Source organism: Oryzias latipes, chromosome 10 (assembly GCF_002234675.1).
Source record: "Oryzias latipes chromosome 10, ASM223467v1".
Classification (NCBI taxonomy): domain Eukaryota; kingdom Metazoa; phylum Chordata; class Actinopteri; order Beloniformes; family Adrianichthyidae; genus Oryzias; species Oryzias latipes.
In genome coordinates, this window is record NC_019868.2 from 11,201,992 (window position 1) to 11,229,769 (window position 27,778).

A 27,778-nucleotide genomic window follows, 5' to 3' on the forward strand; every position below is an offset into this window, starting at 1 on the left:
TAAAAACCTTTCAGAGGGCTATACTTCAAAATGCACGTCTGTTTTAGAAAAGTAAGGCATACTTTAAATATTTCCCTAAGTCGTGTAAAAGCAGATACACTTATAGAAACACACTGAGGATCTTTGCAGAATTACATACGTTTACATGTTATACATCATGCTCTGAAGGTGAACCTCCAGTGGTCGGTTGGACCATAAAAGAGCTTTGGTGGAGTCACGGTTGCTCCTCTTTCTGTTGTTTTGTTTCTGTCATCGAAGCCTGGCAATAAGATCAACTATTAGTATATCTTTTACCTTTTCAACTAAAGGCTTTGAATGATTAATCATTTCCTATGATCTGAAACCAACACTGCACCGTGAAAATACTTCCTACAGCTGTGTCACAGATGCTTCTCTCACAAAACTCTTTAGCTTGAAGTTTAAACTCAACATAACCCCATAAAACCAGTTTTGTGAGCCTTCCTCAAATCACTGCAGCAAAATCTAAATACCAATTTTCCTCAATTACCAGAGTAAAATCCTGTTTTTTTTCCTGTTTGTTTTTTTTGGTTTGTGTCCGACTATAGTTGTTCTGAACCTCAGAAGCTGATGTCATTGCTGTGAGAGAAGCAATGACTTTGTGGTCAATGACACAAACCTGCAGCCGGCAGACAAGTGCCTTGCCTTAATGAGTAACTACTGAATGCTCTGAGCACAAACCGCCTGGAGGTTTGGCAGTCAGCTTCTGATTAAGTTGGAAGTAGTTTTAACATTTCTCAGCAGAAGTCTGTGTTCACAGCTGAGCAAAAACAAAATTGACATGTAAGGACTTGAGTTGCAGTTCTTTAAACTGTGGGAAATAAACAAATCTGCCAATTAGGTTGTGTTTATTAGTTTGTATTAATTTACTTTAATTTAATTTACTTGCTTTTTAATTGAATGGTCATCTGATTCAGTTGTGACTTTGGAAAAGCTTGACTTGACCACGTCAGCTCCTTCCAGTCTCTGAACACCTTTTGGTGCTAAAAGAAACTGTACTTATGCCTTAATTTTCCTTTTATTTTCTCTTAAAAAACACTTTTACAGTTTCATGATGGTCTGTCCATCTTTGTTGCCTTTTTTTTGTTGCCATTTTTGAACCAACACTGCACTTTAAGCTGCACAGTTCTGTCCAACTAAAACTCACAAGAGTTTGGCACCACCGTGTCTGCTTTAATGTAGACAGAAAAAAGTTTTACATCACCAAGAAAAGCTGTAACACCTGTTGGAACCACTTTTAAGACTTAATAAACCTTGATTGCACATAACAGCTTTAAACTGTTTATCTAGTTTATGCTGCCTTGTTATGTAACGGTGAAGTGTACACCATCTTTAGGTGTTAGACTACCTTACCTTTTGGTTTTAAATTAAACGTCTTACAGTTTACAAGTGACTTTTGTACTCTTTTCAGCTTTTCATTGAACTTGGCCACCTTAAACTGGAAGAACAACTTGTATAGGCATCATCAGCAGTGTAAGTTCCTGATATGCCTGACACTTTTGGAAATAGACGATGCATGACGAGACATAAACTACTGGTTTTTATGTGGAAATACTACAACTTACTGGAAGTCAGTTTTGTTTTTTGCCATGCTGTGGCTGGATATGGTGTCATTGGGCCCAAACTACTTTTAAAAGGCCAAAAAAGAACAAACAAATCCAGCAGTTATTAAAATGCATTGATAAAGTCATGCAGAGAGGAGGATTTGATGGTTATCTGTCAATCAAAAGACCAGAAAACTTCAATTTGAGTCTTAATATGTTTAAAACCTAACCACGCTTACATTTGTCACTGATATCAAATCTAACCACAGAGCTTCTAAACACTGGTTTGAGAGTTCAACCTACAACATGATTATTTCCAGCAGAAAATACGTGGTTGTGTAGTAACAGGTCAGCACTTGCAGCAAACAGATCGTGACACATAAAAACATTTGAGTGAACAAAGTTCCCTGTTAAAATGAAACCTCACTGCAATCCAGTCTGTAAAGAACCTGTTTCGACACTCTCCGCCTTGAGCACATATGTGCATTGCTGTATGCTGAAACGAAATTCCTACTGTCAACTGACAAATGTAAGCACATCTGCTGGCTGCTTTCGCAGCTGCTGCTTCTGCACATCATTAGCAACATCAAATGTAGATGTTCTTCTTAACAAGACTCCTGAAATCTGCATGTGTGGATTTTGATTTTGGAAAACTTTCAGGCCAAATTGTGATAAGAAGACTATGACACATATTTGTGTTGTTTTTTGAAGCCAAAAGATTGTTTTCTTTGGGATGCATAAATGAAACAAGGTAGTAAAGGAATGCTTTAACACCTTCATGCTGGATCTACAATAACAGAGCTGCAAAATCACCCAGACTCATAATCTGTTGCAACGATGTTACACCATCATCCAAATTAAATGAATTTTAAAGGTGTTGGGGGAAAAATTTGTGGTCCCTATTTTTGCAGCAACCACCTAGTTTATATTTTTTTTTTAAAATACTAGAAATTGAACAGAGGTCAAGCCAGGGTTGGTGCCCTAAAATATGAATGTCAGACCTGGACTCTGCCATTTGTCTGCAGCGTAACACTTCTGATTGCCTGGAGACTGTCAAGTGTTGCTCTGACTGCCTTAAAAGCATCGCATAAAACACAGACAGCAAACAGATCTACTGCTTAAGTAAATGATTGGAAGTATGACTCAGTAATAATCTGCCATGTTGAAGATCTTTACACAACATTTTTCTTGCTTGCATTTCAGATAAAATGCAAGCAAACCTGCTTGGAAGTTTCATTAAAGGGTTTCTAAAAGATAAAGTTCAGCAGGAGCAATGAAGAAGAAACAAACATCAAAAAGGAAAGTCATTAGACTGAAGTGCTAAGTCATTGTAATTAAAGTCTACTTGGAGACCATACCAATGGTCTCTAAATATTTACAGTATTCATTTTTTATGCATAAGTAAACAGACATAAAGGTTTTCCATTCTTTTCCTAGCCATCATAATATGTGCAATGTGCAGTTTATGTATCTTCATTGTTTTCTCTGGTACATCTGCTGTCACGAGTTATGAAAGTTCTTCCAGTTTTTGTTCTTATCACAAATGCCACAATCTCTTTGTCAGTTCCAATTCCTGGGCAGATTCTCGAGGATCCGGCGTCGGTGCGATGGATTTGTTACTCCAGCAGCACAGAGATCTTCTTCCGTGATGCCGCTGTGGAAGATAAATACAAAGCTCAATGTCATAACGAATGCCAGGACTCATGCATCAACATTCAGACTGACTGTAGCTTCAACGTGAAGAAATTAATGCCAGACAATTTTTTTTATGAATGCACATACTAGTGTCTGCATCCACACACTGACATGAGGTATAGAAACCTTTCAAAGTGAGCTCAGATTCCCGCGAGCACACAGCAACCCGTTTGCCTGCCGTACACATTCCTCCTGTTTAATTAGCTATGAAAATATGTGCACCCCACATGTTCCCAGAATTGTGCACCTCATGAAAACCAATAAACTCAACTCCATGGAACAAAATAAAATAGCAGAAATAAGAGAAAATAATAAAGCAGTTGTTGTTAATGATTTGATAGACAGTTGAAAGCTAATATAAAAACAATACAAACCCAAAATAAGAGATTTGGAAAAAATCAAAGTGCTAACACAAAAACAGGAAGAGGCTAAAATAAAATATGTTATATATAATAAAAACAAAAACAAACAGAAAACATGGAGAGAGAATAAAGAGTCTAAATTCTGTGTAACATAAGCAATTTCCTGCCAGGGACAATAAAGCATATCTATCTATCTATCTATCTATCTATCTATCTATCTGATACTATTTCCTAATCCTTTAATGAGACCACGTTGTGAGACGACCACAAGAGGCATCAAACCTTTTTTTTATCAGCTAACTGTTACACAAATGCAAATTCACAGGAGCAGCTAGTTTAGCTTTGCTAAAGTGCAGCAATGCTAATAATGTACAAACTCAGACTGACTGAAATCTAGAAGAAATGCACAAAGACATTCATTTTAAAGCATTTCACCTGAAGTAGTCCAAATCATCCCAACCGTTGACACTAAGTCCATAGGTGTACGTCTGAAGACCCAGACTACACAGAAGCTCCCTCACAGTTTCTGGAGCACCTCTGAGCACCGACACCTGTAACCATATAAAAACACATTTCTGTACTGAAGGCAATACCAACTTTGATGCTTACAAGGAATAAAGTCATACCTCTTTCTCCCAGCTGTAGCCTTGGTCTCCATGCTTGAAAGGGCCATTTCTGTAATTGGTTCTGTGGCTGGGAAAGGATGGACTTCTCTGCTCTGCTGGAAAGAAGCTCACTTCACTGAGAGACTTTGCGATTTGCAAAGCGGTGAGCGAGTTGTCCCCTGTTGGTCCAGAGGGTCCATGGGGTTGCTGAGCAGTTGCTGGCCAGGCAGAAGAAAAGTGACACTTCTGTAAGTGAGTCGGGATGTAGGGGAGAGCAGGCGGTGACTTGATTGCTTCGATGACATTGTTTTGTGTTGGATGAAGCTGGTGTTGATCCAGTCTATTTTTCTGCCTGATGATTGCGGAGTGGTTCATGTATGTACTACTAGGGCTTTCAGGTTTTGTGCAGTCCGGAGGAATCTGAACTTTGCCTTGAAATTTCTCTCTGGGTTGCGAGGTCTGCTCCTGGGACTGCGAGTGGGGGGTGTTTGAGGGTGGAGGTACTGGAGACGGGTTTTGAGCTGGAAATAGCTGATAGGAAGAACTGGTTTGGGATGCAGGAAAGTCACTGGTAAGAGAGCACTGGGGCAGCACGGCTGGAATTTCAATTTCTGTAAAGTCGGATCTGCGATGGAGTCTCCGGTCAAAGCCCTGACGCTCAGACACTTTTGGGAGCTGGAGGGCTTCAGAGCCAGACCAGATCACCTGAGGGTCTTTTCTTGAGGAGAGGGTTTCCTCCGCCCTGCGTGGCACTGACACCCCTTCAAAGAGGTAATACGCCGGGTTGGTGAAGCTGCTAGACGAAACTTTAGGAGTAACACCTGAGGACCTGCAGTGATATAAAAGCTGTGAAATCTGACAGTTGATCTACATATTAAAACTGCAGAATATTTTTTAAAAATACTTAAATATGGTATTTTTCCATCTTTCCAATCTTAATTCTAAAAACACAAGTGTGTCCTGATGTGTTCTGATGAGAAAAAGGGTAACGTTCTCAGTGTTCCTGCAGTTTTAGCTGCAAAAAAAACCCAGTCATCTTGATAGTCATCTTGGTCAGATGAATCAAATAAAACGTTTCAATCTGCAAACCGACCAGTAAAATGACAAAAAAGGACAATTTATTTTGTACCTCCTGATACAGAAAAGACATTTAAGCAGAATTTAAATCTAAAAATAACAAAAAAGAAGTGAAAGTTTAATGCAGCTTCTGCTATTTTTGAAAAAAAAAAAAAAAAGACCAGCAAGATATTACAAAACTGGGGTTACATATTAAAAAACAAAATGTAACTAAACATTGATGATGTGGGGATTTTCCTAAAAACCATTGAATTCTTTTAAAGACCCACTCCAATGAAAATGAGTTTTTGGTGTTTTTTACATGCTCCTGTAGCATTTTTCTTACGATGAAAGACATATAAAGAAAATGAAGATAAAAATTGTGTTTCTGAGTATTTCTTTTTTCAAATTGCTGTGAATCGGGAGACAAAAAACTGTCATTGGAAAAGCTAGATGCAGTGATAGGTACTACCCTGCTCCGCTCCATTCTGATGCATCATCTTGTTGACCAAAGATGTGCGTACGTCTTTGTTTTCCTGGTCTGAGCTCCGACATTGCTCGCCATTCTGTAGCACCGCTAATGTTAGGTTGGGGGTGTGAGAGTCTGTAAGCTAGCAGGGAAGCATGTAAATAAAGGGATAATGGGAAGTGTGGGAAGGCTCACAACAGTCCCGCCCACAATTTTAAGAAGAAAAAAATTCATTTCTGCCGCTGTACATAAACTATGACCTAGAAAACCACACAGGTTTTTCTATTTTGGCTAGAACTGCATAATTATAATAAAAGGACCACTGGGAAAGATTTCACAAAAGATCAAAAGATGAAGAGGTATTGAAAACCTTGAATTTTATACTAAAGTTTTTGTTGCACAAAAATAAGGCTGACAAACTTTGCAGGTCCCTCACCGACTTCCTGTGATCCGAGTTGCTGCAGGGGACATGCGGCCCCTTCCCGGACCTTTGTCATCCCTCTCAAAACAGAACAATTCTGAAAAAGTCAAATAACAGCAATTTCGAAATGAGCAAGACTTCTTTAAACTGTGTGTGTGTCTTGTAAGCCAAAGAGTCTTCACAGTGTGTGTGTGTGTGTGTGGTGTCTGACCTGGTGGCATAATGGCCAACCGTCCTATTTGAGTGTCTCAGGATGCATCTGCTCAGGATCAGTCAAGCAGGAGCCAAAAGAGGAAGCAGTCGATAGATTTCAGCAAATATGAAACAAAGTCAGGGGGCATTGAGGAAGCAAACAGAGGAAGCAACGTAAGACTGACTGACAGGAGGAAGACTCCAGTCACCGTGAAAATGAAGACTTAGTTGGAAATGATAGGGCAAGCAACGCAAGAGGCATCGAAAAAAAAAGGAAAATAATGATTTTAAGTCAACCTACCGTAGATTTTTTGCCGTGTTGCTCTTCTGTCTTTGGGCACATGAACTCTGATCCGTCCTCTTATCGAGCCCATTTCCTCACCCCTGTGACTCAAAAACGTCTCAAATTTCTCTGATGCACCCGTCAGTGAATACAGAGCCACACAACACTCCCCTGTGCCAAAAAAAAAAATCAAATAAAAACCAGGTTGCTTTGAGAAGAAGGAAAAAAAGTGAAAGTTCATTAAATTTCCATTTAAGAATTTCAAAAGATAAGAAGCATGGACAACCATAAGACTCAAAGCCATCGCAGGATTTCACAGACAGCAGGAGGTGCTGGTCCTGAAGATGCTCCATGTCTGACGTAAGAGGAAGAAGCTGGGATGAAAAGCAAACACCATATTAACAAAAACAAGACATCAAACAGGACATCAGTTATTTTATGGCGAGTGACAAACCTTTGGCAGCTGTTTGAAGGACCAGCCCAGCTTGAGGAACCCAGGAACATAGCAGCTCTGGGAGTCATTTTCACTGGAGCAGCATATCTCTGAAAGCAAAGCAGGTTCAAGCACCTGAACTGTAATCCTGTTTCCAAACCCTTTTGACGCTCATGTCCATACCTTCAAGACAAGTAGAGTAAAACTCTATGAAGAACTTTGCCTTGCTTGCAGTCTTCACAATGGCCTCGATGCCTTCAAGCTCAATCCAGGCCCTCTCCAGGCTGGAATCTGTTCAAAAAAGCCAAATCCTGCTCAGTTTCACACAACAGGTGATAATCCTCCTGTTTGCGTCTGCGGATGAGCAATATTAACAAGACCTCTTTTGGAGTTGAACAGTGATGTCACCCCTACTTGGAATGTAGCAAAAACAGGGGAGTGATCGCTTGTAAAGATATCATCTGTGCAACCTGGGAAATGATAAAACATAAAATGTATTAGTTCCCTTTGTTGTTTCAAGCTAGGAATTATCATTTAGCCTAAGAAACATCAGATTGTGTGTGTGTCTGTGCTCTGAACTGCTGCATTCAGTCACATCCAAATGGTCAGTAAACAAAAATTACTGCTCAAAATCGGAAGTTCCGAAAATTTCCTGTCAAAGTGTTCTTTGCCTCAACCAGTCACTTCTGTAAGTTATCACTTTTCATAATTATTTTTCTAAGAAGTTCTCCAGAACTCACCATATGCAGTACAGACGACGTGTGTCTCCGGGTAGGACTTCCACAAAACCCTGTCACACCAAGATGGAACATTGACTCGCACCTAAAAAAATAGATTTGAGCATAACATCAACAATCCAGTTTTACATATTTCTCCTTCTTTGGGAAAGGATGAATTTCAAACAGATCATAAATTGTGTGTATAGTAAAGATGTTTTAAATTCCTTTTAAATCAGCTATTTCTGTTTTGAACAGGACTATTCATAACCTGCTATGTTAGAGGGTCACAGCAGCTGCTGTCAAAATCGCTCATCTCTGTAGATTCCTGAAAAAGGATTAAGTTAAAAAGCAATGATCCTAAGAAGTGAATACTTGGAGTAAGTTCAGCAGTCTGAGCTTGAGATAATTAACTGAGAAGTCAGCTGATGAACTCCTAACAATGACACCTAATATGTTTACAGTTTATTTGAGCTTCAGGTTACAAATCAGCCAATTTAGTCCGGCCGCTCTTATCTTGGCTCATCAAGCCAATGAATCGAAACGAGTTTTACTGCAAAGAATGGTGGAAATATATCCTCAATCAGTTTATTCAACAGGACAAATTCTTGCATCATAGATCAAGCCACTTAGCTGGTTTTATACTTGCACTTTGTCAGGCATGACTTAGGCAGCTTAACAAATATGTATACTGTATGTGATTCCTTTTAGTTGCACTGCAAAAACAGGCCATGGTCCAGCGGTAGAGTGGCTGACCTCAGATCAGAAGGTTGCAGGTTCAGTTCCCAATCTGTCTGTAATCATGTCAAAGTGTCCTTGAGCAAGACACTAACCCACCCCACATTGCTCCTGGTGGTTATAGATTGGGGCTGGTTTCAGCAGCGGAAACGCCATCAGTGTGTAAACTGTGACTGTAAAGCGCGTTAGCCCTTCTGAGAGAAAAATTCCTTCAGATTTGACAAAATTTTCTTTATATAAGCAAAAACAATCTGCCAATGGGGTAAGAGAAATGATCTTACCAAAAATTCTTATTTTAAGAAAAAAAAAATTTTTCACTAAGACATGTAAGATCATTTTGCTTTTAAACAAGCATTTTTGGTATGATTATTTTTCTTGTGAGACAGAAAACAAGACAAAATTTTTTGAAATGATGTTCTTTTTACTTTCCTAAGATTCTGTTTTTGCATATTTTGTTTTGTTGAGGTCACAGCCTGTCATGGAACCTGCCTGGCCACCTTTGGCTCTGACCATTTCGGGAGTAACTTGACTCTGAGTGACATGATCTGAGCTGGTTAAACCAGCAGGCGCTTTTTGACTCTTTCCAATGCCAGAGAGCCAAACTGTGGTTAAACCTTAAATGGTTGGTTTCTTTACTTCCACAATCTATCTGATCATGGCACTCTTGCAGAAAAAAAAACAGAGTAAAAAGTGTGGAAACTGACACAGAATGGAAGTTTAGGATCTACTTTAAAATGAAGATATCATCTTACAAACTCTGCCACAAGACTGGATAACCTTAAAATCCTCTCTATTAAAAATCTTGCAGCAGGGAAACTAGTTCTTTTATTTATTTATTTCAAAAATGTTTGGAAGCTGCTCAGACATAGAAGTATTTATAAAACTATTTTTTTGCCAGCTAGAATAGTTTAATACACCAAGGTGCTTTTGTGTAGAAGACTCACTCCAGATGTCTTGTATTTCTGCCATAGATAGCAGCCTCGAGAGCCTCTTTCATAGCGGTAAGTGGGTGGAAATGTAATCTTTTCTTCCTCTTGACCATGAAGAAGAACAAAATAGACAACAAGTTAGATTGGAAAATAGTAATTTGGATAAAAATTAAATTTAAAAAAGACTTTTTATTTGATATTTTTATTCTGTTAACTGAGCCTAACTGAAATTGAGAAAAGCCTTCCTCTTGTGTCTCTCTTGGGTCAGCTGGTCGGCACAAGCAAGCTCCTCAAATTCCCTCTTGGAAACATGTTTTAGGATGTCCTGGACATGGTGACAACCACACAGATAAAGCCCAGCTTCATATACAGAGACATTAAGGACACAAATATTAGAAGCATCTGACCTGTACATCCAAGTCCAGCCTGTAATTCAGGTCACCACACCAGAAGAGGTGGGTAAATTGCAGGCTGATGTCAAAGGCAGAAAGATGTTTGTCACCCAGAGAAAGTAGTCTAAGAATGTCCACATAGTTCTGGTTCCTCCTGTGCATTGAATACCGTAAACATGAGGACAAAAATGAAGCTGCTTTTTTAAAGAGATTAAAAACATGTGCAGCATGCACTTTTTATACAAATAAATGCACCTCAGAACTTTGTCACTTCCAGAGGTCAAGTGGCAGTTAACAAACCCAAAAGATGTACCACCAAAGAAGAAGGAGACCCCCACGGCTCCCTTGTTTCCTAAAACAACATATTTAAACAAAACAAAAAAAATCAAAGTAATGAAAGCTGTTTAGTTATTTAGTTAAATAACTGATAGTATTTTTCAATGCCTTTCACAATTCAAAAATCCTTACCCAGTGTGTTCCCCAGGCCAGTCTTCACACTGGCTGTGTTCACATGGCTGATGCGACTCTCATGCTCTGGCTTCACAAACACAGCCAGCCTCATGTTCCACAAGGACTGCACTGCCACCTGCAGGGCATTGTTTTACAATGCAGTACATTACAGTTCCCTACAAGTCAAAGTTCTTCTCTGCAGATTTGAGGATCTTTAATGAAATGTATGCACCCTAGCAATGATTTATTTTGTTTTCCATAAAGCCAAATGGACATAAAATATTTTCTTTCTTGAAAAGGGAAGCTTTGCCACGATTAACATACCCAGATAACTATGGTGTTGCAAAAATATGGAGGATCTTTTGAATGCAAAATAACACAGCATCACCATAAAACATGGGATGACAACAATATTGTAAAATTGTAAAAAGGACTGTGTGTTCTGTTCTGCAACAATGCATCTTCACACTTCCTCATCAGGAATCAACTTAGTTTGTCCTTTTTTGTCTGTGGGTTGAAAGTGGGCAAATCACTAATGGAAAATACAAGCAAAGTGCACCAAGATAAGCTCCTGTCAGGATTTGTAGAAAGTCTTTGTTTACATTAGTGTAATTTGTTTGTACTTGTGAATAATTTACATGACATAGTATGTATATAATTTCCTTTACGGCAGTTTAAAGTGCCACTCCAATAATCTTTTGTTCAATTTTAAAAAAATCCCTGTGGTCCTTCAATAATAATTATGCCTTTTTAAGCCAAAATCAAAAAACCTGTGTGGTTTTCTAGGACAAAGTTTCTGCAGAGCGGCTAGAACTTAGACAAAGAAAACAAAGATACATGGATCTATTTGTCTGCAAGTGGATGTATCAGAATGGAGCAGAGCAGGGCCTGCCACTGAATAAAGAAATACTCAAAAATGCAATTTTAAGTTTTCTTAAATTATACCACAGCTAGTGAATTGATTTCTTGATAAATATATAAAATGTTTACATTTAATTCATAATGTTAGTTTTGTGTTTTTATTTTAGCTGTAGATGGTGATGGTCCTGCATTTCTGAATTACTAAAAAAGTTTTTTTTTCAACGATAAACAAAAACCTTTCTAAAGATGCTTGCTTTGTGCTGCTATATCCCCAGAACTTCTTTATAGGTTTTGTGTAAAGCCTATAAATGTAAGAATTGTGTGTGTGTGTAGCTGTGTGCGGGGGGGGGGGGGGTCAGTCAAGAGACATAAAGACAAAAAAACTCATAATTAGGCTAAGTAAGAGAGCAGTACCTGTTTGTAGTGGATCTGGGTGCAGCTGTGGAGCGTTGCTTTAATGTGTTCCGTCCACTCTTTTTCCCCCTGAGGGTTTTCCTGCGTTCCCAGAGCGTAGATGTCATGAGGAAGCAGAGCGACAGACTCATCAGGAGTGTGTCCCAAACCACAGCAGGCCACCCATGACTGCAGGCTCCGAGGAGGGGAGGAACCACCTATAGGTGATCAAGACTTACGTTTAGTCATTTAAATAATTGTAATCTGGTTCATTTGCAAATGTTTTATCATCAGACAGAAAAAAAAAAAGTGTTTCTGAAAGAATTACCCATGTTCCAAGTGCCAACAAACACTGAGACCACATCGGGTTCAAGCCTCTGACACTGCCTGGACTTCATCAACAGCAGGAGCTGGCAGAAGGCGTCACATTTCTAAAACATATGAAAGTGTCTCATGTTTGCAAATATAACCCAGTCAAATTTTTTCCGTGATCAACTTCCTCATGCTGCTGTACCCGAGCACTCTCAAACGTCATCTCCCGCGGCGTGTGGTGGTAGCTGTCAACCACCAATCGTACTTTTGCTGGGGTGCTCTGAAGCTTGACAATCTGAAGAACTGATAGATAAAAAGTATGAATCTTGAGGTTATGATTATATTTTAACGTCAACAAGAAATCGTCACAGACTTTTCTGAGTAAATGTCGCTTACTTCTGGCATGTGAGACCTTTTCTATGCTGAATGAGCCAAGCTTCTTGTCAAAAAGAACCACTCCTGAACTCACATCCACTGAAACCGTTTGTCTGCCGTACCTCAGCATCTTCACCTGCACAAACAAGAAAGGCTACAGATGTTTCTCCTGGGGGAGTGTCAAATACTGTTACCGTTGTTTACCGTTCTGTTTTAGTGCATTGTTTTTTAATAAGATGTACTTTTACAAAAGATTATATAGGCTGGTAGCCTTTTTACCTGAAAGGAGTGGACGGGCAGTTGTTCAGCATGGTTCTTTACATGTGTTACATTACTAGGAAAGGGGGGGCTTGGCTGCACAGCCAGATTGTGATTGGTAACAGCCTCTTGTAAAGCTTTTAGTACCTTTAAAAGAACAAAATGTGCAACATTACACTCAAAAGGTGTAACAGATTTCCCCCATCTTTGTTTATGTCAAAAGTCTGCAACCTTTAACACTAAAAGGACCATTTAGTCCAGATTTTTACAGAAAAAAACCCAGCGAGAGCCCCAGTCCCATACCATCGTTTTACAAAGTACACTTTATTTATGTTTTGTGGTCATTAGGAAATTCGTTTATAAAATGTACCCTTTAAACGCATACAGTCTTTGAATAATACTACATTTAAATTAATTATTTTCTACAAATTTCAATTAAAAAAACTTTTGCTGTTGATAGCATCACATACAAGTTCCATTCAGAATTAAATGCACCCTGTGTCAAATAAGATCCTCCTGCTGCAGCAGATTTACTTGAATTGTAAGAAAGTCAAACGTGGTATTTTCTCTCATTAGGATTTTAGACTACCATAATCTTTTTTCTTATTTTACCACTAAAAAGATGACAACATTGATGTAAAGTCTAATTTATAAAAGCACACCTTTGCATCAGGTTACTGCAATTGTATTGTAAGAATTTTGCCTCTAAACAGGAATAAGACACCGTTTCTAAAAAATAATCCAATCTGATAAGAGATTAAACTTTTATCTGACTAACTTCAAATATATTATGTCAAATAACAAAACTCAACTAAAACTAATGAACTAAAATGAAAAAAAATTATTTACTTCAAAACAAGAGACCCATAATGGGACAAAAGAGCTGGATGTGGCTCTGGGGCCTCATGTTGCAGACATTTAATTTTGTATGTCTGATATTACTCCTGGCCCTGCGGCGGACCATCGCAACCTGTCCAGGGTGCCACCTTTGCCAAACAGGAGAAGGGATAGGCTCCAGCAAACCTGTGACCCCAAAGAGGATTTAGCAGGTTTGGAAAATGGATGGATGGATGAATATATCGTCAAAAATTTTCCTCTGCAACTCTTGAAACCCTTTCCAGAGTTCTCTTTAAAGAAAATGGTGTGCTAAAGGCTTGGATATATTGTAAATAAATTCCTTATTTCTTTACTTCACATGTCCCGTAATTAACATACCCTTTTCTCCAGTGAAGAAAGGAGGTTTGCCAAAGCTGAGATCTTACACAACAGGCTGTCAATTTCCATCTCAGGACCCTGGTTCACAGAACATGAACAAAACAGGCAAAAGGATTCAAAACTCTAATTCTCAACAGTACTGAGTTTCATTTGTGTGATGTCATACCTGTGCTTTGGTGAAAGTGATAGAGCAGCTGGGATGGTCAAAGACCTTCGCCAAGGTTTCCAGACTTGAGAGGGTTAGATCAATCTCACTGTGGAGCAAATTAATGTAAGAATGTGTTTTATTCTCACCACATCAATAGCTGTAAAAGCACACATATAAAGAATCTTCTCATGTCACAAACATTTAAGCAAGCTGCAGTGGAACAAACAGTAAACACAGAAGCCGGGGTGTTTTGTCAAGGAGCTCAACAATTTTTTTCTTCAATCATTACCCCATGAGTCTTTTATTGAATAAATTTAATTTTATTCTTTTGTCCTGATAGAATCACTGTGCTCCTAGAATCATTGATAAACTGCAAACTTTGATTTCAGAATCTGTTTTGTGAGTCATTTCTGCAAGTTTAGTGAGTTTAAGGCAATTTGGAGCACAGCTTTTTGTAGCTCCTTTGTTTTCTAAGTAACTTTGTGTCCCTTTTATGCTGCAGCTCACTTATGATGACCCTTCCTGCTGCAGCCCAAAAAAATTATGACATTTCAGAACTGAAAGATACAGAAAAGAAGATACGAAGAGCTTGAAATGCTTATAGTGCTTGCCTATAAAGATATTCTCAGGTGTCAAGCCAATTCCAAGAGTTCTGGGTCACTTCAAAAATACTACCTTCTTTAAAGTGCTATATTTAAAGATGAAGTTCCTGCCCCAAAACTCCCCTTTGTGGAAAAAAACCCAGGTCTGAGATAAAAAAGCAGCAAATAATAAAAATGCTAAAAGCAGTGCAAATACCAACTTTTACAAATGCAAATGAAGAGTAGAGTGGGGATAACCTGTTTAAACCCTGGCAGGCAGAACCCAGAGTCCGCTTGAGATGACATAAAGTTGTTGCTCCTTTATGGATGTTTTCAATGTCAAGTGGTAGCTCTCTCAAGAGGTAGTCACTGAGCAGGCCGATCACCTCGCCTGCAACACTGCAAACAAGAAAAAATGTAATCCCAATTAGTACATTTAGTACTTGAAAAAGCGGAAATATTCTCAAGCTCAAAATGTTATCTTCCCGAGACACTGTGTGCACAAGAAGACGTAATGTGTTTGCCTTTCTACAGCATGATACCTGACTTTTTAAAAAGTGGTCTCCAAACAGCAGCCTGGGCTTTAGGAGGTTAATGCAGCTTTGGTCTGAATTTACACTCACAAGAGAACAAGTTTGGTAGACCACATAGCTGATGACGGGCTCCATGGCAACAGTTAGTATTAATAGGACAGAAAAAAGTCAAACAGCAATCACACTTAGTGTTTCACAACTGCTGTGCTTGAATGACAACAGTTGCATTACGATTTTAAAATATGAGAATTATTAATTAAACAAAGGCTTGCAAATAAGTTTGCACAGTATAACGAAAAAAAAAACATTTTTTCTTCCATTTCTTTGACCTTAATTTGATATTTAAAACAATAAATGTAAAGATAAATTCTTTTTTTAAAACAAAATGTATTTGACATAACAGCTTTAAACATGAAAACCGGATTCTTTAGACTGTTTTGTTCTTTGCAGTTAAAAAAAGTGTGTCATATTAATATATTCAGGTATTGTCTGCAGGGCTGTGAAAAAAAGGGTTATCGTAAGTTTCGTGTTTGTCATATGTTAGAAGCAAGCTTGTGATGGGACATCTTTTTGTTCGCATCACATATTCATAAAAAGGTAGACAGTAGAGACACAAAAGGAACAGAAACTGATCTAGTTAGCCAGAAACAGATTATTCACTTCCTGATCAATTTTAAACTTTTTATCAGCATAATCTATGGTTTTCAACCGATACTGCTGTTACTCTCAGTACTAGATTGATTTTTTGATTTATATCTGTTTCCTTTACATCCCTGATATTTAGTAAAGGCAAAAGCTGAAAAACATTTATAACAAAACCCAAATACCTGGATGTGTTCAGCTCTTGCAGCCTCTCCAGGAACAGAGCACTGAGGGCTGGTTTTGCTGGCAGTCCTGTCAGAGAAACATTGCTGACAGAAGCTGGAGCCAGAGGCAGTTTCTCATCATCTGTGCATAAAAAGAAAGAGGAAAAGGCAAAGCTTTTAAAAAGTTCCTTTTTCACATGATGAAGTGTAAACTTAATGCAATGCTTTCAACAAAGACCATCATTTATTAGTTTGTGTCAACCATCACTGCCAACCCACCGGAGCTCTCGTCTCCTTGATCTGTATCACGGTGAACAGGGTGGAGGAGGGGAGAGACCAGGCCCTTATGAGGGTGCTGGTAGCCCAACACCAAGTCCTCCAGGGTCCGGAAGCAGTTCACCTGCACCCCCTGTGTTGTCTGTGAGAGATACGACATGTTCGCCTTTTGAGTAAATGCACAGGTCTAATGTCAGTTGGTTGAATCACTTTTACGTTTTTCTAAAACTCAGAAAAACATACAGCGCTTTACAAAGCAACAAAGTCAGAGCAACTAGGCTCTAGTCAAGGCTGTTACTGTCAATAAAACACATTTCTTTTGACTTTTAGTGACAGAAAACCCCAATTCAAACTAATATTGAGTCTGGCTATTACTTTAGGAAAATATGTGACAGAAAACAATGCTTGTTGCATGCTTGACGTACCACCCCACCCCCCTCAAAATGGTGCTTGGCAGAGCGAAACTTATTTGAATGATGGAAAAAGACACGCACAGATGATGCGTTGTGATAAAAAGCATACCAGAGGGATTCCAAAAGTTGATCCCCAGAGGAGAGGAAACATCTTTGACAGCTACCATGTAGATGCTATCAAAGCTTCACTCACAGGTTTTCTGAGGTCTGAGAAGATGCTTCAAACATGTTTTTCTTCCAAAACCATTTTAAACTCACAAATTAAAATATGAACTCAGCCCAAAACTCAATGCATCTAAATTTATGTGTTATTCTGTGACATTTTGACATTTTTTGTTTTGTTTTTTTTCTTTGCAGTGAGAAGAGGCTCTGTTTGGTTAGATCGTTTTTTTAAATAAAACTACAAAAGGGAAACTGTGTGGTTTACCCTCTGTGTTTGTGAGGGTTTTTACTAGTTCTACGAAGTAGGTCATGTGCTGACTAAACCCCATTTGAGCAATCTCTGGCACAAATGCAATACATCCAACAGACATTATTTCTAATATGAACACCCACATCCTCATGCATAGCAAAGACGCACACCCTTCACTCCATGTGTGGGTTGAGCAGGAATCTCTGAGACATAAAAACAATTTTTCCACTGTGCAGCTGAGCTCAAGCTGAAAGCATGCAGCCACATGGCAAAAATGCCATTCAAACAACAAAGTAACTACAACTGAGACTTGTACAGAGAAGAAAAACAAAACAAGCCTATGTTCACAGAACAGTCAAATACTTCATCTTTAGATTCCCTTTTGATTGCCTGGGTGGTCTGCCAAGGTCAGGACTTGCTCAGATTCATTCAGTTCACTCATGTTTTTCTCAGGCTTTTCAGGCAGAGAATAAATCTGGCAGAAAACACTCACCTGAACGGCCAGGAGACCATCCGCATCGGGAAGAATACGGTAGGTGTGAACGTGACACTGGAACCTTTGGGAACCAAAAATATCTGTTATGGTCTACGTCCGTGATGGGAAAGACAGCAAAGGTTTCCTAAATTAATGAGCAAAGGTTTGTAAAATTAGAAAAATTCAGGGTTCTGAAGAAAATTATGAGGGAAATAAAAAACACCTGTTTTTTTAAAGATATTTGTGTTACTTATTAGTGGTTTTAGTTGTTTCATTAAGGTCATAAGACACTTGGATCACCACCTCCATCCCTGTCAGATATAGAGACACTGTAGCTCCTGTTCAGCACATGATGATGAAGCACTGCAAGCACAACACTTAAGACATTTAAAAAAAAAGCAAAAAGAGAATGATGCACTGAGAAAAGAATGAAAGGAAAGAGGCAGCACAGGGAAGGAGCCAGGCTCAGCCTTCAGGAATGTATCTGGCTTGGGCCGACGAGCCATCAGCTTAGTGCGGTTGCTGGATCTGCTGCCCGAATTCAGGGGCCCCGGGGAAAAATGAGGGGCAAACGGGGAAACAGAGTCATAAATGAAAGTCTGATGGGATTTTAGTAATGAAACTGACTTTTCTTGACAAAGCTGCAGGGGGAAAAAATAAACTTCTTCACAAATGGTGTTACAGGTGACACAAATGTCACTTGAGCCTGAAAATCAAGTTACAGTTTAAGGACATCCTCTTAAATTGAATTGAACTCTTTCTCTTTTAAATGGCAGAATCTGTGTGTGAGCGTGTGTGTGTGTGTGTGTTACTTACAACAGGCATAATGCATAGGCTCCTGGCACAGACTCGCTGTCCCTTACTAGAAAGCTGCCATCCCGCCCTGCCCGGGCCAATAGCTCCTCTGCATGCACACGGCTGATGTCACGATGATACCATGGTGCCAAAGCCATGCTCAATGATGCATCGAGGTGTCTTTATAAGAATAATCCACATCAGGTGATGGTCTTCACGCAGCACGTCCAAATTTGCCAAGTCAGGTTTGCTGATGAGTTTTCTCTGAAGTCACTGAAGCCACTCAACTAATTAGCATCAAAGTGCATTGATCCTCTTGAGATAATAATTTACCCATGATCCTTTTTGCCAGTGTCTCAGAGAACGCTTCTTGGGTCACTGCTTTGCTTTTAGCCATCCGTTCTATGTCACTGAAAGAGGAAAACAACATCCATCGAATTCTTGGGTTGATCCAGTCCAGCACTCCCTGAAGTCCTCAGCAGAAGCTCCAGTCCACCATTTGGATGAAACCTTGTGTAAAGACGTTCATTTCCCCTCCTAGCTAGCAAGCTGTGGCGCATTAGTGCATGTGTGGCACAAATGACCACACACCACAAACAACAATGCAACTTAAAAGAGAAAGATGTTCAGGAAAACACAGCAGAAGTAGCTACGGTGAGCCACTGGCACCACCTCCACCTCAACCCCACATGCAAGCATGAGAGAAAGAGAAATCGAGGATGGCAAAACAGATAGAGTGAGTCGCACACACACAGGACCCTTTCACGCACACCGCAAAGGCAGAAACACTCCAGATGGAACTCAGTCAGCACTAAACCAGACAGGCATGCAACAGAAACCAGACTAATTCAAATGATTCCCCAGCTCTCTTGCCATATAAGGGAAAAGGAACACCCTCCAGTGGGTTTAGCTGATGACAGCAGATGTCTTTGTTTCTTCCAAGTCCAGATTCCATCTACAGCATGTCTAGATGGACGTGAGCTCCAGGAGTTTTAACTTTCTCTCAGCGTGTCCTGTCAGAGGACGTGCACTGCAGTGGTCTCCAGCGGTTCTTTGCTGTGCTGTCAGAGCAGAGGGAGGGATTGAAGAGGCAGAGGACAACTCGTCAGAGTGCGGGGCAGACAGAGGAAGTGACTCCACATTCCAGATGGCGGACATAGCCAGAAGGATTCTTGTGAGGGGCTCAACTACACCACCAGTGTGTGAAACAGCACACTACTTCCTTTTTCTCGCTCTTTTCCTGCCTTACTTTCTCCTGCCTCTGCTGCTTTCCTGCCTCCTTCCTAAACCAACAAGCAGCGCTCTCTGCTTTTCACTCACACAACATGTTCTGCCTTCCCTCATTTTTTCAATATTTTCATCTTTGAACTCTTGTTGGCAGATTTACCACAAATATTTCTCAATCACGCCCCTCTGCTCTTGATCACTCCTTCCTTCTCAGCAGACCGCAGTCTCCATATGGTTATGATCACGTCAGACGTTCTTATTTTTGGTGTCTTAGCACATTGCCCACTACTCAGCCCTCATCAGCTCCTCCCACTCCATTAGCTGGAGCATTAAACTTTGTGGGAAGCTGTTTGGTCCCACATTTAATGTTTTGCCGCTGACAACTCAGCACAATCATGCTCAACACCAACCACAACTCCCATAAAACAAATAGACACAATTTGATGATGCATCGTCTTCATTATCCATCCTGAAACACTTTTGCTGCTTGTTGCTATCATATCTAACTGAAAACTAAAACAGAGGTTAAACCTACAACACTTACTTTTTTTAATTTAGCTATATTAAATTGTTAAGTAGAAAAAACTAAAGTGAGATTGATGGAAACCCAGTCATTTATTTGACCATCTGTGGAGGAATCAACAGGATTTACTAAAATTATTAAATGGTTTTAAATTGATTTTCCTTTGGGGAGAATTAGGTTTAGAAATACAGACATTGCTCCCAAGTCAATTTCAACTAAAAGTCATCATCAATGACTTTAAAATTTGTTTACTTCAAGTCAAAAGCACCTTAAAAAAACCATTAACTGTCACTGGAAAGTTTCAGTTTGCAACAAAGTTATTAAAGACCCTCTCCAAAAAACATTGCGGTGTTGGTGTTTTAACATGCTCTCATAGCATTTTTCTCATGATGGAGAATATATATATATATATATATATATATATATATTTATAAATTCATATTAAAATAGCATTTCTGAGTATTTCTTTATGTAAATCGTTGTGAATTAGGAGTGTTGTGTTATTTATATTGAGGGAAACAAATAAGCCGTATGCTTGTTAGGGCGCTTTATTCGAACATTCCTTGGACAGTCTTCAACATGTGTCTCTCAGTCTAGCCACGCTTCCCGCTGCCCTGACACATCCGTGACGTCATATCATCGCGACCCTGTAGTTCTTTAACGGATTTCTATTTAAACAATGGCATAACACCACAAGGAGCAGACACAAAGCATGAAAAATCTTGTCGTTGGAGTGCATCAATACAAATGAGTTTAGAAACAATATAATGAAAAAACATGAAGACATTTGATAAATTATGTGACATCTGCTGGAATTCTGTTTTTAAATAGATGTTTTAAACAATGTAACAATAGTAGCAAAAATACATTAGAGTATCTATTAGAGTCATAGGTTGTGACATACATTTTCTAATTTTAAATAAAAATAACTTTTCAGTTTCATATAATTGTGATTTTAAATGTGTTACTGATAATTGTGAAGGTTTAAATAAACAAATCCTTTCAAAATACTAGAAACACAAAATGTCATTGATCGAACCTTATGGACATTTATTTGTATCCTAACATTTCTTTTCAGTTGTTGAGAAAGACCTAATGAAATATTGTCTAATGTCTAAATTTTATGTCAAAATATTTATTTTTCGAATGTCAGAGCATGATGCAATGCAATGCATCAAACCCGCTTATTGTTTATTTTCCACAAAGCAAGCCACATTAAGTAAGCTTAATTGTCAGAGGAATGACAGCACTATCATATTTTCCAGTCAAATACTTTATAGAGGAAGAACTTTATCAAATGAATTTCCATATTTGATTGAGGTTTTCTGAGCATTCCTTTGTTTTAAAGGCAGCATTTCAGTCAGAGTGAGATCCGGAGCATGTGTGAGTCATTCCAGATGTAACCTGTCATTTTCTTTAAGGACAGAAAAATGCATTGTCGTGGAAACCTGTCCAAACAAGCAACACAGTCATAAACTTTGACATGTGAAATGCTATCTGAGGCCAGTGGAAACCTGGAATACACAGCGTTATTTTGTTACTGTAAGAAGTATTGTGTGGTTTGACCTTGATAGCTTGGAAGGAAGAAAACATCCATTGATGGAATACTCTGTTCATTCAGTATGGTTAGGGGGAAAGCTTATGATTAAGGCACATATTGCTGCCCTAAGTTTGTCCTGGCACTGCCCGCACAAACTTGTACGATGAGTACTAGTCATGATGGGTGTATCATTGTCTGCTTCTGTTCTCAACCTGAAGTGAACATCACCTTGGAAAAGAGTAGACTGAACTCATCAGACCACATGACCATAAAGCCCTTGTTTCCTGAATAACATCACTGAGAGGCTGTTTTTTTAAAACACATTTCCTTAAGCCCTCTTTGTATTTTGTACCAGTGTGAAAATAATTCTTATGTTGCTAAACAATGTAGCTTTTGAGTTCTGCTGCTGTTTTTTTACACAGTAGCCGCGGTCATATGGACAAAAGTAATCGGAATAAACACCTGATCAGAATAAAAATGTGTCAGACTCATTCGGATCAAATTTTTTTTGTTTGTAAGCAGGGGAGGGTGCTTTGTTACAGTGTGTGCTCTGGAGGAGGCTTTGGACTGCAGTCCCTCCGCCTGCCCAGTGTGAGCGAGCTGCAGGACTCAGGAGAACCGTGTTTTCCAGTAGAACTGGGTCTCAGAGCAGCTTTTGGACAGTGTGTGTCAGAGCTGGCGGAGGCGGCTCTTCAATGCAGAAATGCCGCGCAGTCCTTAGAAACAATCATGTGGATTTGTGTTACCAGTCTTGTTCAGACAAAATAAAGGCTGATGTTATTCCCTCAATAATATTCTAGTGAGCTGTTAACATTCAGGGACATGGCTGGTGCCATCTGCTCTGCTAAGAAGATCTGCAACCTCCCTTCACAACATCAGCCGCACATCTGCAGCGTCTGGAGACATACAACCAAGATCACACCGGACCCCTCCCACTCTACAGGTCCCTGTCAGCCTCTCACTTCTAGCAGGAGGATCTGTTCACCAGGATCAAACCAGATCGCTGCCTCGGTTTGTTACCAGACCCCCCCCCCCCCCCCCAACACACTCATTTACACACAAACAAAAAAATCTCCCTATTTGAGCTGCACTGCCTTCTTTTTAATCTGTGCACAGTTATTTTGACTTTTATTATATTTAGATTATTATTATTTGTTGTTTAAAATTCTATGTAGTTTCATTATTTGCATCAAACACCAAAGCAAATTTTATAAGGCACCCTTTGTCATTCACAGCAATAGAAACCTCCTGATTCTAAATCTAATTCCTGGTAAATAACCAGCTGCATTGAGTTTAAACACTGATAAACAACCAAACAACGGTTCTTCTTTCTTTAGTCAAATCAAGGTGATGACATTTTCTGTCTGTATTAAATAAGATGCAGTGAACTGTACTGCTGATCACAGAAGTGTTGGCAAGCTGACTCCATGCCAACAGTCCCGCCCACAACTCACAGGTGAATTTCTCATGAACTCCTGCTGCTCTGCGGAAACTATGTCCTAGAAAACCACACTGGTTTTATTGATTTTGGCTAAAAACAACATAATCATAATTAAAAGAGCACTGGGAACGCTTTTACAATAGATCAAAAGATGATCGGAGTGGGGACTTTGGCAATTTGCAGAATTGCAGACTACCAAATACTTTTTTGCCCCCCTGTGTATATATTTTTTTTTCAATTGTTTATAAAAAATATTGCTCAAGCAGAAGTATCAAGTAGTCATCTAAATATTTAAACAAGAAAGCATAAAGAGATAAATAGTTCAAACAAAAAAAGTTCTCTTGTTTTGTCAGATTGCTTGACTGATGTCATCAAAAGGAAGCAAGACTGACAGCTCTTCCGTTCATAAAAGAAAATTTGTTTTCTGTTTCGCTTGCTTTGTATATTTTTTCTTTGCTTTCTTTTTCTATTTTTTTTACTCTTTAAGAAATGTAGATTAAACTATGTGTAAAATGAATAAACAAATAAAAGAGCTGTTTCAGACTTAATCATCAACATACTGCCTTTGTCTTATTGATTTTAATGGCTAACTGTAAAAAATATGTTAAAAAATGTAAATATGTATATATATATATGTATATATATATATATATACATATATATATATGTATAAATATAGTAAAAATTAAATTGCAAAGTTGAAATAAGTAACAAAACGTAGCCCTTCTTGTCGACGTTCCTGAAGAACTAATTAAAAAACTTCAGTTATTTACAGTACATGGATCACCTAAACCTGTCCTGTCCAATTTACTTTAAGTTAATACATTTTTTAAACTGATAATCTCACCTGTAGTTCACAGAAAAAAGGGAAAAACTTATGTTAACAATCATTTATATATTTATAGTTTGTTAAAAGTTGTTAAACATTTTTGGTTTAACATTGAAAGTCAATTTCAAAGCTGCTTTCTTCACAATTAAAGCGTACTGAACTGCATTGTTTCAAAGAGGTGATCTCATCATTTTCTAATTCCCTAGGACCAGCTATGTGTGTGCTAGATACTATACTGACTGTCTATTTAAAGTACTTACCTAAAAGGGGACCAGCTTAACTGTAAGGGGCTTACGTGACTGTATGTTGCCCCGCACAGCCGCAACTGCTTAAATAAAAGACATAACAGTCTGTTTAAGATGGCAGAATCATGAAATACAATTATGTAAGTCTCTTATCCTGGCAGATAATGACAAGCTGTTTACAAAACAATGAAAGACTTAAATTTTAAATGATATAACTCAGTAATCCTCAGAGGTCTAAGGTTAAATGCTAATCTGGGGGGAATCTCTGGAGTTTGGCAGAAACTCGTAAAAACATAATGATCTTGTAGCTGAAAAGTAAATGAGTCTTGTCATTGTTTTTTACCTGTTCTTTTAAATGGGTTAACAGGTAAGTTGGATTACTGGCTGTTTTCACTTGTCTAGAAGTCTGATGTTGTATAACAAAACATCCCTGTTGTTTTATTTATTATTTTATATTTTAATCAAGCAAAACTGTTAAGTGTTTTGTTGTGTCTTTTTCTCATTTTTTCTTATTTTTTTACAGGAATCCATGAATTTATTCTATGATTTCTACCTTTTGATGCTTTGTTCTGATGAAAAAACAAAGTCAGACTGAAACACAAACCCTCAAGTTTTTCAGATTGTTAGTTTCAAATGATACTTCCTCCGTTCATAATGACCTGTGTAAACATGGAAAAATAAAATAGTGCGATTGGAACAACATGTCGATTTTGGAAAAAAAACTGGTCACAAATGGACAAAGGTTAATCAAAATCCTTGTCACACGCCAAAGCTTCTTCAGAGTAATTAATTAGAGCCTGAGCTTTTCTGCTTTACAGCTGCTCTGTTTATGGAACATGATCATGTAAAATGATCATGTTCCATAAACAACAAATTCTTGAAACTGATTTACTCAGAAAGTTTTCCAGAATACCATTAAAGTTCACTATAAATGCCTTGGCAAAATTTAAAATGAATTGAAAGGTTAAGGAAGGAGGAAGACATGCAAACTATGTTGAATTCAACATGTGGTGAGATGCATCTGTGTTAAAGGGAAAAACAATATTGAATGAATTAAATGATCACAGACAAGAAAAATGCCTAAGAAATTCTGGCAGAAAAGCTGAGGAGTTATCAAAGTCACATCACTCTCACAGATGAAAATGTCAAGTACATGTTTAAATAAAAGGGAGTTTTGACATGTCTAAAGCTTTTCAACAGCAAATTTAGCTCAAATGTGTAAGTTGGATATATAAAGAGCTAAAGATATTAAACAAGCTTAAATTGGGACTAAAAAGGAAAAACACATTTAAACAGCATTTACATTTAACCATTTGATTAGCTCAATGGCCTAGTAGAGGAGTGTCCACCCTTAAACTGGAAGGTTGTGGGTTCAAATCCAGGCAGTCATACCAAAGGCCAAAAATTGGATCTCATTGCTTCCCTGCTTGAGACTCAGCATCCAGGGGTGGGATTGGGGGGTTAAACCACCAAATAGATCCCAAGTGCAGCTGTGTCTACATCTCACCACTCCTCCAGGGAGAGTGAACAGGTCTCCCACACCTACAGTAGGTACATAGCAGCTAACGGGACATTAAACAAATAAAGACGAACTCAAAGTTTTAAAAATTACCAGGTTTTCTTTTTGTTTATACACAAAGTAAATAAATGTATCTGCACCCATCCATCTACTAAACCCTGTTATTCCTGTTCAGGATCACGGGGATGCTGGAGCTCCTGTTGAGGGAAGGTGGGGTGTATACTCTGGAAGGTTCGCCAGTCCAACGCATGGCCACACAGAGACAAATAACCACACGTATTCACATTCCCACAGCAGATTGATCAGAATCACCAGCTGATCAATGACACATGTTTTAGGTTTGTGGGACGAAGCCAGAGTAGCATGAATAGTCAACCATCTCAAAATGTACCATTCAACATTCCTAAATAACAGTTGACTGACCACATTGAAAAAGTTTTACTAACTTGGTCTCAAAATAATATTTGAATTGGTCTAAGCCTGCATTTGCACAGTCTGGCACTTTTCCAACCACCATGTCCAGAGGAACACGATCCAATCTGAAGTGCACCCCGAGGACAGGCTTTACACAGAGCATTAATGTCTATTGATCCGGAGAGCGTAAACCTTCAGAGATTACGCCTCTCACTGTTGATCTGGTGTAGTAATTCACACCAGTGCTGTCTCATCCGGGAAGCTTTAAGGAGCTCTCAGAGTCTGCCCTGTGTCTGTGACACATGAAGTGAGAACAAAACAAACCTACACCTGTCTTATTAATTGTCCTAGACCCAAAAAGGTGTGACAATCCATACAAAATCATCCAATTAATCAAACAATTACTCTGAGCTAAGCAAATGCGAGGATCCCCTGTCAGTAACCCCCACTTCTGACCCCGGCTGGATTTACCAGCAGCTCTGTGCTTCTTCAGAGCCTTGAGCTTCTGTGGGCCACAGCAGATAACTGCAGATCCTCTGACAGACCTTAAGACTGTGTTACTCAGACGTGTCCTCAAATAGAGTACAGCTTTACAGAACTATTTTCTCATGTGGAAGCTTTAAATTATTTCCAACATTGCCAGAGAACAGACGGTATTTCACTTCAGGTTTTCTGCATGAGAGCCTCTGTTGGAAGGAACGTCCAGAGAGCTAATTTCAGAGTTTGATCACTCCTTGACTCCTTATACCTTCACTTACTGTCTCTCTTCACCATCTTTGTCTGGTAAAAGAATCATGTTTTTCAATTTAACAACTAAGGGCTTAAATAAAGCATTCCATCCTAATCAGAACAGATTGGCTGGATGATTTTGCTGCAAAGTAAATCTTGTAAATCCTTGTTGGTAGCACAACAGCAAGTCAGCAGGTCACTCAGATTTCTGTAAATCGTCCATGAGTCCAGATTGAATCAGGCTTGGGAAAAGAGCCATCTGTCGTAATGGCTACCAGGAGGGAAATCCAACTAATGCCACTCTATTTCAGCCTAAACTACAAGCAAAGACGTCTCTAAAGTCGATCTGCTAGAAAATCTTTTGATCTGACCTAATAGTATTGGTAATATTTTTGTACCTTAAAGTGAAATTAAGTGAAAACATGCAGGAGAGTTTAGTGTATCCATACTCCAGTCTCAAAAAATCATTAAGTCAGTCAGTGTATAAACCTTTACAAGAAACGTTTTTTACAAACCCACATGTATTGCTATTGAATTGTGCAACAAACACATATTTGCTCATCATTCTCTGTTCTTGCACGATGGACACAGCATGAAAACTAACGTTTGCAAGCACAGAGCATCATTTACAGAGTGCAGCATATTTGTGGCTTCATTGTCAAAATGAGATCTTGGAAATTGTTATGGTTTGATTGAATTTGGCATAAATCTGTTTCTTTGTTTGTTTGTTTGTGGACAGACTTTGAACAAATTCCAAGAAACAGTCAAACTTCACATTAGTACATTTACGTAAGTGATAGCTGCAGCCCCAACTGATATAAAGCACTTTTGAGCAGAGCGCAGCTGGCATCATCAAATTGCTAATTTAACTTTATGAGCATATTTAGAAAAACAGAAATTCCTTTTCGTAAAATTACACACTTAATTTTCCTGCGGTACGTAACATGTTTTGCCTCTGTGTTCATTTAAATCTCAGGTCTTAGTGCTGCTGGTGACGATGAGGCTATTCTTTTCAAGACAGACAATACACAGCTCTATTTTGGAACGTGCTGCGGACAAAAACAGTACAGTTATAATGAATTAATCAGATTTTCTCTTGAACTGCTGTCCTGGAGGAAGGGCTACAAGGTTGGCGGGGGGTGCTTCGTTGTATAA

The 27,778-nt window shown here is 38.8% G+C and overlaps 1 protein-coding gene across 1 annotated transcript; it reads right to left on the minus strand.

Annotated features, from left to right (window-relative positions):
• Window positions 1-1,758: 1,758 nt before the first annotated feature.
• LOC101168299 (phosphatidylinositol 3,4,5-trisphosphate 5-phosphatase 2B) lies at window positions 1,759-19,353 on the minus strand. Its single transcript, XM_004073200.4, has 27 exons — window positions 18,178-19,353; window positions 17,380-17,443; window positions 16,065-16,203; window positions 15,807-15,927; window positions 14,705-14,845; window positions 13,884-13,971; window positions 13,718-13,795; window positions 12,524-12,649; window positions 12,266-12,380; window positions 12,072-12,172; window positions 11,886-11,988; window positions 11,579-11,775; window positions 10,322-10,439; window positions 10,109-10,205; window positions 9,869-10,007; window positions 9,687-9,786; window positions 9,477-9,565; window positions 7,819-7,900; window positions 7,459-7,548; window positions 7,262-7,369; window positions 7,100-7,188; window positions 6,932-7,019; window positions 6,664-6,816; window positions 6,186-6,267; window positions 4,246-5,053; window positions 4,055-4,170; window positions 1,759-3,216 (listed from the first exon to the last, which is right to left on the minus strand). Exons 1-27 carry the CDS (start codon window positions 18,312-18,314, stop codon window positions 3,123-3,125), a joined length of 3,663 nt encoding a protein of 1,220 aa, XP_004073248.1. The 5' UTR covers window positions 18,315-19,353; the 3' UTR covers window positions 1,759-3,122.
• Window positions 19,354-27,778: the final 8,425 nt, after the last annotated feature.